Source organism: Phyllostomus discolor, chromosome 4 (genome assembly GCF_004126475.2).
Source record: "Phyllostomus discolor isolate MPI-MPIP mPhyDis1 chromosome 4, mPhyDis1.pri.v3, whole genome shotgun sequence".
Taxonomy (NCBI): domain Eukaryota; kingdom Metazoa; phylum Chordata; class Mammalia; order Chiroptera; family Phyllostomidae; genus Phyllostomus; species Phyllostomus discolor.
In genome coordinates, this window is record NC_040906.2 from 79,077,237 (window position 1) to 79,095,821 (window position 18,585).

At 33.2% G+C, this 18,585-nt stretch overlaps 1 protein-coding gene across 1 annotated transcript in view; it reads left to right on the forward strand.

Moving 5' to 3' along the window:
- Positions 1-18,585, forward strand: part of LRP1B (LDL receptor related protein 1B) — a 1,792,671-nt gene that overhangs the window by 1,646,446 nt on the left and 127,640 nt on the right. Inside the window, exons 71-75 of the mRNA XM_036023545.1 lie at positions 149-281; positions 7,667-7,789; positions 13,529-13,651; positions 14,373-14,510; positions 16,021-16,155. Coding sequence (XP_035879438.1) covers positions 149-281; positions 7,667-7,789; positions 13,529-13,651; positions 14,373-14,510; positions 16,021-16,155 — 652 coding nt within the window. The remainder of the gene's footprint in view (positions 1-148; positions 282-7,666; positions 7,790-13,528; positions 13,652-14,372; positions 14,511-16,020; positions 16,156-18,585) is intronic.

The following is an 18,585-nucleotide window of genomic DNA, read 5'->3' on the forward strand; positions in this document are numbered from 1 at the left end:
TTCATTTGTAGAGATTATATTCATTAAATCAAAACAAACAAGTCCATGGTATAATAAATCTCCAGCATTGTCAGCCACGTGTTTATTTTGCCTGTGACTGTATCATTATCATTAATAAAAACCAGAGTGCCTACTTGTATTTAAACAGATGAACTGTGTGACTGAATGTACGGAAGATCAGTTCCGATGCAGAAATAAAGCCCACTGTGTCCCAATTAGATGGCTGTGTGATGGAGTTCACGACTGTGTAGATGGCAGTGATGAACAGGACTGTGAGAGAGGTAAGGTGTGCATGTGCCACGAGTAACAGAATGGTAGTTAAAGCACTACGCATGGTATACAGTGCACTGGAGGCAGAAGATAAGGTCATTCAATTCTTCTGTTTACTCTTTCTAGTTTTATTACATAATTGTTCTAAATAAACAAAATCTGGATTATTTTCAGATAGAGTATAATGTCACTCTTTATACAACAAAGGCCACAGAATGCAAGTCTTTACTGAGTATGTACTATGAGCACACTTTTGGACTAGGTGCTGGGTCAGAGAGAGATACTGGAGGAACACAGGGAACAGAGCCACTAGAGCCATTATTACAAAAGTATCTGTAGGATACATTTCTCTTTCACATTGCTTGCCTTATTCTCAGTGAATAAAAACAAACTTACTATATTACTACAATTTTTAGAACTAAAATTATACATATTAATATGCTAGATCATATGTACATTATAGTTGCACCCAGATTTCCATCTTGCCATATGGTTGAGAAAATCACCTACATTTTTTGTCAGTCTGGAAGATAACTTTGAGCTTTATAGTATATTATTTTCTAGCTATGTGAAGACATTTCTTGACAGATAACAGCTTTTAGTTGTAAGTCACCACAATACAATCAGTGTTGGTACTACTCTTAGAGTTAATGAAATGAAAGCAAAGAAATTATGTGGTAAAGCTTATAAATTGTGTGGTAACTCTTATTATTTTTATAATGCTAAATACATTATTTAAGTATTCATTAAGATTTCTTTTAACCTGCTCACAAAAGTCTCTAAGTGGATATTACATTTCAGAATATTTGGGACAACACAGAGATGATACCAGATATTGATATAGCCTGCAAGGCACTTGAATAGGCACTCAGGATTCATATCGTATAAATGTAACTAAAATATTTATTTCTGTAAATATCTACTCATTTGAAGAAAAATGTCTCCTACTTTGTCTAATATTACATCAAAACTTTATGATTGCTAATATCTCCATCCCAGAACCTGATAAAGTGTTATATTCAGCAGGAGAAATTCTAGCTCTCCTTTGGAATCTGCAATGTGTTATGGAGACCCATAAAAGGTTAAACGTACATGACAACTGTTTCTACTTTTGGTTAATTTCTCACACTAACTCTGTAATTGGTTACTCTAGAGACAGAAAGCTTCATGGACTGTCTATCATCCATAATCTTATGTAATCCCTTATGTAAAGACTTTGGGACAAAAATTAAGTTATTCATCTTTCTTCTACTTTTTAACGAGTAAGCTGCATCCCCTCAACTTTTGTCACTGTAGTTAGGATATTTCTTTCTCTCTTTGCTCCTTGCCTGGGCTCATGTAGTACCAACTAAGTGGTCTTCAGTGCGTCCTACTCATTTCTACCACATTCATCTTATTTATGTGTACAACTGATTACGTCAATCTTTACTCAATCCTCTTCCTTCCTGGTTATATACAAATAACTCAAGCTGGCAGTCAGATTTACATGAAGAGGATCCCATTTTATCTTCCCAGTATTATATTCTCTACTTCTTTTTATGTATCATGTATCACAGCCAAACTAGAAATATTGTAGCAACATCCCACATGCTTTTCAACATCTCTGCCAATAAAAATTGTATCTGTCCTTTCAAGTCCATTTCACTTACTACTATCTTCAACCCAAGTACAATTTTTTCTTAAGTTTACCCAGCCATTCTTTGATTGGATTCTTGTTATTATAGTCCTTCTAATATAATTATTTGTTTGTTATCTGACCATTTCCCCTGTTGAAATGTGAGTTTCTTGATGCCAACAATTACATAGGCCAACAGAGCAAGGAAATATTCTTCAGTCAGTGATATCATTAGGTACAAAGTCACAGAGGTGAGGGACAATTTAGCTGGTTAGGAACCACAAGTAACTGAAGGTTTACATTATAGAACTTGGTTTTAATATTAAGGGTAATGAAAAGTTTGTCAAGCCTTTAAGGGAATCTTCAACATTTAAAAAAAAAATATTTTCAATATATTTGCAAACAGGTATAGGAAACAAAAAAATTCAGAGAAGCTTAAAGTATAGGTTGTGTTTCATACCTGTCATACAGTTTCTGCTTAAACTTCAGTGTGAATACAGATTCCTCTTCAGTGGGTCTGGGTAGACTACAGATTCTTCATTTTTAACGAGTTCCCAGGAGATGCCAGTGCTGCTGGTCAGAGCACCACTCTTTGAGTAGCACAGGTCCTTGGGAAGTACTTTATTGTTAGCTCCATGGGCCAAATAAGCTGACTGACAGTAGATTTTTCTGTCTTTAATACTGACACATATAGAGCCCACGTCTTCTGAAGGCCAGAATGCCTGGTAACAGTGCAGTATTTTTTGTTTTTTATTTTTTTTTTAATTGTTGTTCAAGTACAATTGTCTCCATTTTCCCACCACCACTTTACCCTGCACCACCCACCCCCACCTCCCACCCTCAATCCTTCCCCCCTTTGGCTTTGTCCATGGGTCCTTTATACATGTTCCTTTTCTCTTCTTTCTCCCATTATCTCCCACCTGCCTCCTTCGGGTTACTGTCAGTTTGTTCTTTATTTCAATGTCTCTGGTTATATTTTGCTTGCTTGTTTGTTTTGTTGATCAGATGGGAGAACATTTTTTAAAGGAGAGGGTGATAATATGCGTGCTATGTAATAGCACAGATAATTTACTGAAATGGCAATCAGGAAATCCAGTTTTTGTTTTTTTTTCTTATCTCCATAAACATTTCTGTGATCATTTTTCCATGCTGTCAATCCCAACCACATTGAAATGTGACCAAGAGCTGTAGGAATATCTGAGTGTGTGGGGAGTAGGGAGAGAAAAGGGGGCAATCTTGTGAGGATTTATCTATTCTTGTTTAATATTGGATTTCATAAAATCTGCTTGAATAAAGGACCTAGGTTAAAAAAATCAAACATTACAGTCAAAAATTGAATATTATATCATTTGCCATCTGAGGTACCTTTCATATTTAAAAATATTCTATTAAATGTTTAAGCTTACTGGATTAAAGAGTTGAGTCTTTATTTCAATCATTTAGTAATATGTCAAAGCTTCCCTTCCCTTCCTTACTCATGCCTTTAACTTTTATTTATTTGTTTGTTTGTTTATTTGTTTGTTTATTGCTGTTAAGTAATTAAATCCCAGTGAAGTATCTTGGTGGATAAAGCATTTGATCCCACATGGATATATCCTAAAGCATGACCATGTTCAGATTTCTAGTGTTTAATTTACTTCCAGAAAATCATTTAAGTATTGGATAAATATACATCAAGGCACTGAGAAAAGGCAATACCAGAAGAAACACTTCTGCTAGTAAACCTAACTAACAATCATCTGGACTTTGACCTATGAGCTAACAGGAGCTGAGTGTTAGGGGCTAGTTAAATGTGAGACATTTTTCCAAGTGAACCAGTTTTACTGGTTTACTTTAAAAAAACTAAAACCTAAATTACTATGTAGAAACAACTTTTAGATTTTCAAAAGTAAAACATGTTTCCTCAAGAAAACAGTGTTTGTTGTGGACCGAGCTCCCAAACTTTACTCCTTGTAGAAATTTTAGTGGAAAAGATTGAGAGTTATTCTCTTTAATAATCATGAGCTTAAAAATGTGTAAGCTACTCATGCAAATTACAACTATACTTGAACAACAATATAAAAATGTTACTGAACTATTTAATTAAAATATTATATGTTAAAGTTTCTGTCAACCTAAGTTAAAATGAGAATTCTATTTTCTACAGTGGTACACTTATCCAAGTTTATGTGAACTGCTAAGGACTCAGTCATATTTAGACATAGGTTATTGTTAATTAATGCATACTTTTTATTTTCTAAATATTTGTTGAGCTGTTCAAGAGCATGACAAGAAAACTGAGATTTTAATTGAGCTATTTTCTTCTAATTTATACCCTTTTTTGCTGTTTGTGTGTGCTTCATGTGATTTCTAATGGAGAACTTTTATGTTTGACTTAGGAGGTCATGGAGCTTATGTGGTGCATTTTTTGAAATGCAAAATCTTTATAGTGCAGTAGCTAGCCTCTAGAGGTTATCACAAAACTTTTGCCTTTCTGCTGCAATTATGATTTAATTTTTATTTCTCTTCTTCTTAACACAATAGTGACACATCAGGCACTCTCATGGGGAAAATTATAATATTATCTAATGTGATACTTTAGTGAACTCAATTTTTCCTTTCAACAATACTGATGTGTCTCAAATAGAGTTTTCTAAAATAATCTCAGGATGTCGAGTTCACAAATTTTGTTTGAATTTTATTCATTGTAAATTGGAAAATGCAAGAGATTTAATCTCTAGACTCTTTATTCTGAAAGAACACAACTCTTTTTTATATTCTATGGATTATATATTGAACTAAGCCAACACTCAGCTTAAGTTGCTTTAGAACTAAAAACTATATATTTTATATTTTTATTGTTTTCAAACAGAAAACTGTTAAACTGTAGTATGTTTTATTGCATTGGTTTTAGTAATTTAGAATATTTTTGGAATTAGGGCATTTTAGAACAAAAAATTGCAGAAATTTGAAAGACGGGGCAACCCAAGGTCAGACATTGTACTGTTAGCAGTCTCACATGGTGTTATTCACCTTGGTGTTCTCAATAAGGAGCTGCCTTGATCTGTATTTTAGAGTTTGTTAGTCCTTAGAAATGCCAATATAAACTGTATTAGTTCTGTTAAGGCTTTTTCCAGAAAATTATACAACTCTTCTGATTCATGTCACTAGAAATTCTTGGTCTCAACGTCAACTATCACTCAGGATTCTAAGCAATATACCTATAGTTCTTTCATCATTATTTTCTATCAATACTCATACCAAATTTTTAATAAGTTAATTTTCTCACCTTCTACTTCACAGCAATAAAAAATCATGAGCTTTTTTTAAACATCTGACCACCAAATTAACAAAGCTACCTATAGCTGTGCTTAACCATTCCTCCTGGCTTTCTATTAAAATAGGAGACTTGTCTCACCTCCAGTCTAAGAATAATCTTTTCATTTTGCTATCAGACTCAAAATTTCACACTTTCTGGATTACCAAAGAAGTCATTATCAATTACCTTTATCTTGCATTTTCAACCTTACTTTGTCTTCTGAATTATTATTCTCAGAAATATTTAAATGTGTTCAGATATCTATTTTTTCTCATTCAAGCAACTAGCAAAATAGCATTTTACCACTACACTATGGAAACCTGGCTCAAAATAGCATTTTACTAAGCCCACCACCACTTCACTAAATTGACTCCCTTAATTATTTAAATGTGCCTACAATGGCCTTTTAGTTAGGGCACATTGTAGGTATTTCTCCAACCACTTTTTTTTTGTATTTGGTCTTTAAATCATAATTATCTCTTTGTTCTTTTCTAAATTTAAAATAATAATTCCATCTGACCATCCCCAGCTATACATTTTATGGCTCAGAAACCTATCTTATATTTTAGACACATTTACCCACTAGCCTGCTAAATACCACTACATGGTGGTCTGACCAGTACCTTAAGTGAATTGCCTCTATTTCTTTTAAGTCTGCTCCTACTATTTTGTTCCTTTATTTATTAAACAACACCAGGATTCACCAAGTTGTCCAAATAAACAAAAAACTGACTATTGTAATTACTCATTCTCCTCTGCCACTCTCCATCTACTCAGTCCTTAGGTCCTGAGAATTCTGTCTCCACAGGAGCTCTCAAATGTAGCTACTATCTGTCAAGTTAACATCAGTTCTAGTCTGCATTGGTGCAACCCCTCTTCAAATTATTATTATTTTTTTTTTTATTTTTTACCCTCCCATGTTGTCTTTAACCCTCACTGTCTTGATTTCCAAGTTCTCCACACTGTAACTAGAGTTATCATTCTAAAATTCAAATCTGATCCTGCCATTTCCTAAGTTAAATCTTTGATACTAGAAATGAAGTATTAGAGATCTGTGTACAAATCAAAACTCAGAACAAGAACTACTTGACTCTCACAAGCCTGGGCTCATTATTCACTGCAAAGAGCATGCATAAGATGAGCAATGCTTCTTCCTAGGTATTTTCTAGGCTTGGAAGGATGAGCACTATTACTCCCCAACCCCATGCTTAAATGAACATCCTTTAAAAATATATTAATACCTTCAATCATCAAATCTAGCTGATGTATAAGCCATGCTTGCTATCTTATGCATGAAGTTTAACTAGGTGAAGTAATTCTCTGAGAGAAATCTTATTTATTTTAATTCTAAATACCCAGGAAGTATTTTTGTGCTATTACCTCATGTGTAGTTTATAAATATGACCTTATAGATCATTTTAACCATAACTCCCTTGTAACATGTGAAGAATAGTCCCAGAGAAATTAATAAAGTTGTCCAAAGCAAAATAAAGCAAGTTCTTAACTTCCCAACCATTGTGGTTTCCACTATATATTGTTACATATATACACATAATCTCCAGTTTATTAGTTCTTTGGATCCTTTGCATGAGGTAAATGTACTTAATATTTAGTTAGAATATTCCTGTATTCTCAATGTTTTATATTTAATTGTAAAGAGAAAAAATTCAAACATTCAATAAAACAAAAAATAGGGTACTCTATTGAACAAGTCTTGTAAAGATAACTAATATTTCATCACATAGCCAATTTCTTATTTCTGCTTTAAAATTATCTTTCTGTGACTACAAAACCTTTTGCTGGTTATTGTCTTTTTGGTGATTCAGTTTGTTAGTTTCTAGATACAGTTGAATTATCTAATATTTTTGTGTTTCTTTTTTCCCCAAACAACACAATTTTAATGATGAAAATTAATGTAATTTAAAATCTAAATTTCCTTACACTCAGTGACATAAAAAATGTGACAGGAAGTTAATTTAGATTTGACAAAACTTCCTTTTACCATTTTATTATTATTCTTAAAGAAAACATGATATACATGAGGGTAATAGCATTTTGTTTTGAAAAGTAAGCAATGAATACCTTTTTTAAAAAAGTTTAGATGCCCTGGCTGGTGTGGCTCAGTTTGCTGGAGCATTGTCCTATAAACTGAAAGTTCTTGGGTTTGATTCATGGTGAGGGCATTATGCCTGGGTTGTGGATTTGTCCCTGGTAGGAGAGTGTGTGAGAGGCAGCCTATCAATGTTTCTCTCTCACATCCATATTTCTTTCCCTCCCTTTCCCCCTCTCTGAGTATGTCCTTAGGTGAGAGTTCAGAAAAAAGAAAGAAAAAATAAATTTGGACACCTTGTATCAATATTACATAGAAAAAGACAAAGAACTGAAATACTAGAATTTGTACTAAGATTTATAGTAATATGTGTCACACTGACTAGCTTTAATTATGCTGTGTCTGTATTTCTCTTTTTTGTTTTAAAATAAAGGAGGAAATATATGCAGAGAAGATGAATTTCTTTGCAATAATTCTATTTGCAAACTGCATTTCTGGGTGTGTGACGGAGAAGATGACTGTGGAGACAACTCTGATGAAGCCCCTGATATGTGTGGTATGGCATTTCATGTGGCTGTAGATTGTTTTCTCATATCCTGATCTAATGCACCAAAGTGAATCAATGAGGTGGGAAAGTGAACCACAAATTCTACCATCCTGGGGTTAGGTAGATAAAGTATAACCACAGATAACAACTTTTGTTCAGGTAATAAGAGATTACCCTGTTCAAAGTTTATCACTTTATAGAAAGCACTCCTAAATCTGAACTTTCATGTCAACACTGTTCAAAAGATAGATTAGGTCTGTCTGAGAGGTTTTAGAGTAGTTGACCTTGTGAATTGAGTATGGTTCATATAAAGACTTTGGCTTCACATCAAAATTACTTTTGTCTAAAAAAATTTTTGACAGATAAGTACATGGAAAAAATGTGAATAATAAAATTATGTAGTTCCACATGCCACCAGCTACTGAGGCTGAGGCTGTTGAGAGAAGGGAGGTCTATATCTATAAATGTACCTATATCTATACTTATATCTATACAGATATCTCTATATAGGTATACAATACAAATGTTAGACAGAGAAATTAAATAGGGGCTATTTAACATTTAAATCTAAAAATCTTTTAAAAACTTTAGTGATTCTTCAAATTCAAGATATGCTTTACTGATATTTGTCAGAATAGTGCTTTACAACAAAAAGTTCAAATATATAATTTAGATCTTTACAATAAAGTATTATATTATTATATATTTATTTATTTGGTAAATATTTTAGTTGTTCTTATTCTTTGTATCTGACTTCAGAAAGAAGGTAATTTCTTCTCTAATTTAAAGAAACTGCTATTCCTCAAATATAACTTAATAGTACATCAGGTAAGTTAAAGAATACATAGCATGAGTTTTTAGACTTAAATCCTTTGTTATATTTGGTACAGTATTTTTGGATAAATGATAACATTGACTATAAAGGTTTACAGTTAAATAAAAAATCCAAAATAATCAGGCAATATTCTTTTTTAAAGGATTTAACACTTGAAAAAACAGTTTTTGGAAAGTGTTCTTTGTAGGTACAACTGATGAGAGATGTAACTAAATTTCCATTTCAGTCATTTACATAATCTTACAAACTGGATTCTATAGAATCACTGGGGTATATACTGTTTGTATATTGTTTGTGAATCATAATACATGAAAAAAGTGTTTATCGAAATCAAGCCAGAACCCATTATGTTTATAAACAATATTTTTTTATTTTCTTTTTTCCCCCATTCTCTATCCCACCTTTGCACAAAACTAGTGGGTGGAAAGGAAATGTTTGACAACTACCAGGACCACTTCCAGGGCCAGAAAATTAATCTCAGTGACATGCTACACAGCTACTAAAAACTTGTAAATGACATCGAGCTTGATTCTCTGAATGTTTTTGCATTCACTGAATCACTGGCATCAACACTGGGTCAAGCTATTATGTACTGGAGACTGTGCTAAGTAATTGGAATTTAAAAACATGAACAGCACATGGTTCTTTTTTGTAAGAAAATATTCTGGTTAGATAAATAATATTTTGCATACATTGCATTTTAAGCAATGGTGGAATGAAGTAGAAGGTACATACAAGACAGTGAGAATAAGCTGATCTCTGCCTACAGGACAATTCAGAAAGCTATAATTTTGAAGGATCTATACCTAAAGGTACCATAGGCATAATGACCAATGCAGAGAAAGGTTATTTACTCATTTAATAAAGATTTGTTAAGCTATAGGCTGTGATTATTTTTGAAACACTGACATGGGTCCTGGCTTCACACAGCTGAGAATCTAGTGAGACAGTGATACTGACTATCATAAAAAATATAGAGATATTATACAGATATAAACTATAATACGTGCATTGGAGAAAATATAGTTAATTATGAAAATATAGAACAGAGGAACTTTATTCAGTCTTGAGTTATGAGAAATAATATTTGAGTACAATAAGAATTTGAGAGATATATAGCTGCTGGGAGGTGAAAGGAATGGGTGAGGTGGATGACACAGTGCCATAAGCAAAAGAAGCAAGAAGTGGAAAAACCTCAGGGCAGAGCAAATTAGAGCTCACTAGAGGAATTGACAGATGCATGTTCCTGGAGAGTACAGAGCAAGTGAGATGACTGGCTTAGGATGAAACTGAAGAGACAGGAGAGACACTTGAAACCTTATGAATCTCAGCAAGGATTTTTAGATTTAGCCTAAAATAAATTAAAAATACTGAAGAATTTTAAGCAGAAGATGAATGTGGTCATATTTATATTTTCACAAATATTGGATAGAAAGAGACAAGGCTAGTTAAGACAACGGCAGTACTGTGGGCAAGCTGTGCAGTTAGTGTCTGTTCAGACAATGACAGCATGTGATGGTAAAGTATGCACAGATTTGAAGGCTATTTAAAAAGCAAAATAAATTGGATTGAATAGTGGATTGGCTATAAAAGATGGGGGTGAGAAAGTTGCCAAGCATAATTTATAGGGTGTTTTTGCTTGTATGTTTGAATAGATGGGAAACACAGGAACAGAATAGTTTTATAAGTAAGATTAAAAGCCTGGTTTGAGATGCATTTGAGTGAACACTCAAGTAGAGATTATAAGTAGGTGCTAGATATATTTCGTTCTAGAACTTAAAGAGCCAAGCTGGAGATCCAAGTTTGAGAGTTAGCATAAAAGTGGTACTAAGTACTATGGGAAGTATGAGATTTAGAGTAGGTAGAAGTAAAGCATCAGAAAAAAAAAGGGGATTAGAATAGAATGTTAAGGGATTCCAAACATCTACACAAATATGAGCAGCCAGAATAAAACTCAGATGAGTGACCACAAAAGAATTAACAACCGTAAGAGAAAAAATGTGGTCAAAGAAGTACCAAAGTAATGAAATGTCTAAAGAAAGATGGAATGTTTCCTGAAGAGTTGGGGGAAAGGAGTTGCAGAACAGGTAAAAAGATTAGTTTTGGATAAGAGTAGAAACCCCTTCTCTGTTATTAAAAAATGTTGAAATGAGCTGATAGACACTGTGTAGATGCTGGTCTATGTGTATCATTTAATAAGATGTTAACACATTTTCTATCTCTTTTTTCCACTTTTTTATGTGTGAAGTAAGAAGCATATTCATATATAGAATGTGGAAGTTTGGTGTAGGAAGATTTGAAAGGAATTCTTATTTGAATCTTTATTGCAAAGTGTAAGTGAGTGACGGCTAGATATATGTATAAGATATTCAAGTAGTATTCGGTGCTCACCTGGCATTGATATGTATATCTGTAGTGTCAGGTAGCTTTGTGATATGATTATCTGCAATATTCCTGAACTTCCCAGAAACAGACTTTGGGATAGCAAATGGTTTATTTACCTAAGTTTGTAGGGTTTTTTTTAGATAACTAAGATGAAAAAGAGAAAAGAACCAGAAAATTCACATTATTTCAATAAAAGTGAGTCTGTAAATGAGTACTTAGAGCAGTGTCTGATGTATAACAGGTTACCAATAAATATGTGTCAAACGAGTATATTCAGAGATGAAATATGCACCCTAATGTGAACAGAAAGAAGGTATGAAGAAAAAAGAAGGCATTGGTAAATAGGAAAAAAGTGGCTGTATTAATGGGCTGAAGCTGAGGTTTGGGCTTTATGTTTCAGCTCAGGCTTTGGAATGTCTTAATGAGACTGGGTGAATTAAAAAGTTGGAAAAGTAGGAGATTGTCATCAGAATTTAGAGCATTCAAATTAGTAGTATTGTAAATGAAGTTGGAGGAAGTAGCAAATCTAGTTACGTCTATGTATAATAGTGTTCCTATCTTCAAGCAACAGGAACTGTCACTGGCTGAATTTAAAAAAGAATGTTGCAATCCACCAATGTCTACAATTCCCTAGGTGAGTGGGTGGCCTAGGTGGATTAGATGAAAAGGCAGTAGGTATGAGAAAATTAAAGAGCAAGGAGGCCCACTCATTGGTTGGTTTACTTATATGGATGTTGAAATCATGTAGGATGGTGTTATGAATTTGGATGAAGAAAAGTACCAATGAGGGTAGGTGCTACAATCCTCAGTGAATTAGGGAGGGAGTGATGTTTATGAAGTTAATGAGAAAATAGTAGTAAGAAAAGGTGTAATGAAATGCTTGACCCTCAAATTAGCAGTTTTTTGTTTCAGCGTATTTTTAAAAATAGAATATGAAGATATGGTAACACAATCCTGGAAGCTGTGATAGGAAGCTAGGTTATCTTCAAATATGAGATAACATGAGGTTTTAGCAATTTAAGAGACATTCCTGAAAGACCTAAAGCAGAGGAACTATGCTTGGAGTAACAACCAGATTTCAACTGAAGCAAGGAGGTCAGCAAAAGAAATATTGCATATTTAAGGAACAAATAATGTAGCATTGCTAGAAAATTAAGAGTGGCAAGTGATAACTCTATAAGAGTGGTATGAACAAGGTAATGATAAGTCTATTATGCCACATAAAGTATCTCAAATTTTATTCTGAAAAGATGAGTAACTTTGGGAGAGATAACCAAATCAATATGTTAGGTGGATTGTTCTGGTGGAGAATCTTAGTTTGGGCAGCAAAACTTAGACATTTAGGACTCTACTACAATCAGCTCTGTAAGAGATAATAAAGAACTAAGCTATTTTGACTGTAACTGTTATGCATAGAAAGAAGATGGCAAATTTGGGAACAATATCATCTGAACTTGTTGACTAATAATCACAGCTGAAGATCAGTGAGAGGAATGCATTTAGAATAATCCCAGACATGTGGCTATGATGTACCACTAAGAGAACTATGAAAATAAAGCACATCTTACATTTGGGAAGAAGAGAGCTGAGGAAAAATGAGAGGAATTGAGTTTTGAATTTGTTGAATTTGAAATTCCTGTGGGAATGCTCTATAATTAATTGTGAGACACTGTACTTAGATAGCAAGTTGAAAGTCCTGAAAGTATAGATTCAAGTATATACATGAGAATGAATGAGAATAAGTAAGCAGAAGTTTTGAGAGTGAGAACATGGGGGAAGCAGGGAGAGAATCCCATAATGCTGTAACTGTGCAGAGGAAGAATCATTATAGATGTTTCCTACTTTAGGAGCCAAAGACTTTTGATGAGATAGTGATAATTAAGACAAGTAAAGAATTTTCTGGTTTCCATTTCTCTGGCTTCCATTGATATCTGTTTAATTCTTTCTCTCACCCCCACCCACACACACAAATGCTAAAAACGAGTAAACTAAGATCACCTTATGTGCTTCAAGTACATAGCTACACATTTATTTAGAGAAAAATAAAGTGAGAAACTCAGCTATAGTAGTACTGAGATATTTATTTCACTGAATGTCCTATTTTCAGTTTTTGGCCTCTAACATGTGCTTGCTAAAGCTCCATTCAGTGTGAAATTGCTATCTCAGATAGCTAAGTGTCCTGCCATGTTGTATAAACTGTAGACATGAATTAATTTGGTATACCAAGTGAGGGTGTCTAAGATAAGGCATCTGGAAACAAGACCATGAAATTTGGCTCTTTTTCTTATTCCATTCAACATTTCAGCTGTGCACTCTTTTCTGTAGTTAATATAAGTAGCTAGGATCATAAGCTTCTGTTACCACACATTTTTCTAGTACCTACATGTAGGAAATTTTCACAACAAAAGACATTCCAAAAAAAGCTAGATAATGGATTTGAAATGAAAGAAAAAGACAAAAGAAATATTGTTCTTCAGAAGTTAGTGTACCCAAAGGAGCTACTTTGATTTTTGTTTTTGTTTTATCAGCCAAATATCTTTGCCCACCCACAAGACCTCACAGATGCAGAAATAACAGAATATGCCTGCAGCCTGAACAAATGTGCAATGGGATTGACGACTGTGGAGACAGCTCAGATGAAGATCAATGTGGTGGTAAATCCATTTAAAATGGAACAATTGGGATTCAGTGACTGTTTTAATATAATGATTTTAGAACTCAAAAAACTTTAAAAAAATGTTTAATGTGTATGTCTGAGTGTATTTTTTTTTCCTGGAACTTGATCTTCTAACAGGAAATTAAAATAATCTGCTAACATTTTCTTTGCATAGCAGAGCTGTACAACTTAATTCAGAGTCTCTTCTGGTCCACAAATCTCTCTATAGGCACTGCATAAGAGAAATAACATAGTGGTTTAAACATGGTCTCCATTAAATAGCTCCTTGGGTTGGAGTGCACTTATATTGATTGCATGTATGTATGTATATACAACCCTTTTTCACAATTCTTAAATCAAAGGCTTTACTAAAATATGGGGCAAAATTGGGGTTAAACACTAACTTAAACTGGTCTGAGGCAGTTTATATTACTTTGAAGAAATCCCACTTAAGTTTATATTCACATATTTTCCTGTGGAAATAAGGTGATATCTACTATGAAAAAAATACTCTGTTATTTTATTAAAAATCTAAAAATTTCAGAACTTTGAAATTTGACCTCATGGGCTTCAAATAATGATTGTGGATCTGTGTTTTTGTTTGTTTGTTTGTTTGTTTGTTTTGTAGCATTCAGTAAAATCTTGGACTTGTTTATTTGCTCAGTGAATTCATTTTGACTTTATATAACACTAATCATTCTTTAATGACTCTGTAGGTAAGCTTACATATAAAGTGAAACCTTGTAAAAAAGATGAGTTTGCTTGCAGTAATAAAAAATGTATACCCCTGGACTTCCAGTGTGATCAGCTTGATGACTGTGGGGATGGTTCAGATGAACAAGGCTGCAGAATAAGTGAGTTTATTTTCTGTTCAAGTGCTCTGACACACAATTCCAATTTTTGCTTCATTATGACCATGTTTATTACTACTGTGAGAAAAAAAATGTTCTTCAAAATGTGCTTGAGTAATACCATTAAGTAAAGCTTTTTCCAAAGCAAACTTGAATATCGCTTAAATTAATGTTACAAAATATGAAACAGGAAAGGCAGGTTTTGCTATGAGTAAACTTGTTGGAGCTAAAGCTGAGACTCAATGTCCCAAATAGACTTCAATGTCAGCAAAGAAATCTGTATCACTTAATATTTTAGTTTATAAAAAATAATTTGAATACTTTTGAATTTTACAAATATTAACATTTGTTAAATGATGATAAAGGTCTTAATAATTTTTCTGTGTGTTAAAATTTTAATCTGTTGCTGAATTATTCTTAAAGAAACCATTATCATTTTACTCTGTTAGAATGCTGTGGTACTTGAGGTATAGACCTTGACAGTTATGCATTTATGTTTAGAAAATACATTTGATGTATGATTTTCCATATTAAAAATATAATTGAACTTATGACCCTAGATTAAGGTTGTTTGTAAAAGCCATGAAATACTTCCTACTTTTCCTTTTAATTTTTTCTTATTTATGCATCTAAGTTGTTTCTCACAGGTTGGTGAAGCAATGCACGTTAGGCTATGGTCACACATATCATCTCATCCATAGAATAATTCCTCTCATGTATTTTAGTTAATGGTAGAATATTCAAGAGTTAGAGGTGATTAATAATGTTTACAATTCTGATGTTTAAAGTTCCCATTATTCTCTATTTAATTTGTTTAAGTAAAATAGATATCATTTAATATTACATCTATAATATTGTCTCCTCACTTAATTGCATTCTAAAATGTTTTCCAGGATGGGAACCAAAGCAATGAAATTATAACAAATATGATGGGAATGACATATAACTCAAGTTTGTCTTAACCTATGTCACAGCCCATGACCACTGGAACATATTACGTACTCAGTCCTCATACATATGTCCAGACTATAACAGTTCAAGAACTGCTGGTTGTGTCTATCTGCTTGAGTAACAGGGTCATAGCCAGGATTGTGTTCCTGAAAACTAAGATTAGTTTAACAAGTGGCTACATCTCTAGGTCATTTCCAGGAGATATTTGGTTCTTAGAGACGGATGCAGTACTCATAGAAGTACATCATAACATTTTAGAGTGCTCGTCATGAGAGTCATTGATTCCTGACTTCCTTTTAGAAAGCAGAGTACCTAGATAACAGCTATAAATATCTCCATAGGCAGTTTGGTCTAAGCTATGTTCATCGTAAATGAGTTCGGTTTCTATCTGTTTCTATATATCTTTTTATAAGAAAAAAAGGCTTATATGATGAGAAAACCATAATTTTATAAATTCAAAAAGGATTATATATGGTAAAATATATTTTTTTAAATAAAAAAAATGAATTCCCACTTCAGGAAATATAATTATGTTGGTTTTGAACATATTTTTAAATCTCAGCTCCCATTGAATATACCTGTGAAGATAATGTGAATCCATGTGGAGATGATGCATATTGTCATCAAATAAAAACATCTGTTTTCTGTCGTTGTAAACCTGGATTTCAGAGAAACATGAAAAACAGACATTGTGAAGGTATTGTACATTTCCTCAACAGCTTGCTTTTAAATCTTTAGGTTATAAAGACTCCCAGAGCTGCTAAATTGTGAGATGACAGGGGATTGATTTTCATCAAAATGGTGTGTATCTATCTATGGGTTACTGGTTTTCCTGCAAGATTGGAAGTCCCTGGGGTCAACAGCCTGTTTGTTTGTACTGCTAAGCTGACTATCACTGAGGCTACAGAGCCTTTTCTGTGGCTGATTCAGACCTGTAGGAATTTCGATAGTATTGTTACAATTCTGTTTAGAAATGCAAGTAATGAAATTGCTGGTTCAGGAACCATTGGAGAATTACAGGCACTTCATGAAAGAACATGTTTATGATGACCCATTTCTCTTGAGTTGTGGCATTTGCAATAATGCAATAGGCAATTCACTTTTAGAGAATTGTGGGCTTTTTTCTGAACACCATGTCTTACATAGTGCTTTGTATTGCCAAGATATGTCCTTTGAAATTCAAAGACAGGATACAAATAAATCTCTGTAAACTTACATAAGATCATTTAAAAATTGAGCATGCAGGAAAGGTAGAATCTCATAGTAAGTTTTATGTAAATGCAATTTAAACCAGGGCTTTGACTGTAGTCATGAAATACTATGCTCTTTATGCAAGATTCTTCACTAAAATTGATATTATTGTGATTAGGGTCAAACCTAAATGATGCTTTCACCTGCCAGCTTCCCTTACTATTGTCTCTTCATGTTGTTCTTTGGTTTATAAAAAGGGGGGTGTATTATATAATGTCAATCAAAATTGGATTATTGACATTATTTATATTCAGCCAAAAGGAAACAAGTATATCCATATCACATACATTTTGAGTTATATACATGTTTGGATGTATATATGACATTTATTCATGACATTTTATTTCTCTATTAACATGGAACACTAAAAACTGGCAACGTGTTTTCTTTAATATGAAAGCACTTTTTTTCTTGACTAAAATATTTCTTGTTTCCTAGAAACTATCAATTGTATAATAAAACACATACTATACACACACACACACACACACACAATCTTTTTAAGATTTTAATTTCAAATGACATCAATTAGTTCATATTTATTTTTGAGTAGTGGTTTTGGCCTGGTATGGAGGAGATAGGCATTTCCTTGATTTGTTATCAAAATAATTTAAATTTGTGCTCTTCCTTTATATAGCTCAAATAAACAACTTAAGGACTTGTTTTCTGATGTCAAAGCCAAAACTATGCAACTGAAATGTCTAGAGGAAAGAAATATCAGGAATAACAGAAGTAGAATGGGAATAACAGTTGTGAGGCACCATTCTAGATATTGGACATGTGTGGGATTCCTCCGTTCTCTGCCACTGCTCACAGAACAGACATTACAACAGAGATGAAGGGAAAATGGTGATTCTGGCCATTATAGGGCTATCTGAGGATACTGAGATTTTATTAAATTAAACAGATTTTTGCTTATTTTGATTTCTTATCAAAAGAAAACCATAGTATCAAATAATGTAAAATATTTGTTATAATAGTCTGATGAGTAAGTGCTTGGTAACATATATTTTACTCAATTCCTGGTATATTCTACATTAAAATAAGTAAACACATTTTTTTGCCTCTTTATCCTGCATTTCACACATAGAACTGAATTGTATTAAGAGTGATTAGTTCTTGGGCACAGTATCTAATAGAGAAAACAGGATCAGAAAGAGAAAACCTGCCTGTAAGCCTTGGCACTGCCATGGACAGGCGTTACAGGGAAAACCCTCATCTCTACCATCAGCTTTCAGAACGCTGTTGAGTGCTAAATAAAAGATAATTATTATCACTCTGTTTATCCTTAATTCAAGAGAAGGCCTTATATCACAAATTTATTACATAATTAAGGAAACTATCTGGGATAAAAGGGGCCAAAGAATTATGCTGATAGAAAGCAAAAGAGAAAGTAGATAATTCACCAGAATCACCTGATTTCAAAACTGGCCCTGCTCACGCCATTAAGATCAGAGGCAGGTGCTGAACCACAAGATATTGCCTGTGATTGGTCGATTGATTACTTATAATATATACATATTTGTTTAATAGGCATCCAGTTTTGTTTATTTCACATTGCTCTTCTTGTTACATAGTCACTTTATATATATGAAACCAGAAGTATACTAGCAATATATCCATATCTTCATTCTCTACTAAGCATTGTGCAAAATGCTTGCAATAAAAAAAATGAATAAATCAAAATTTATGCCCTGAAGAGACTGGCAGTCAAGTAGGGGATATAAATATATGACAATATATCTGAAATATAGTGTGAACAATGCTGCAAGAGAAAAATATCAAAACAGCAGAGCGTAGAAACTATGGGATGGATAGTTACTACTATACATTGATGGAGACCAAGAAAGGCTTCATATCAGGTGGATCTTGAGAA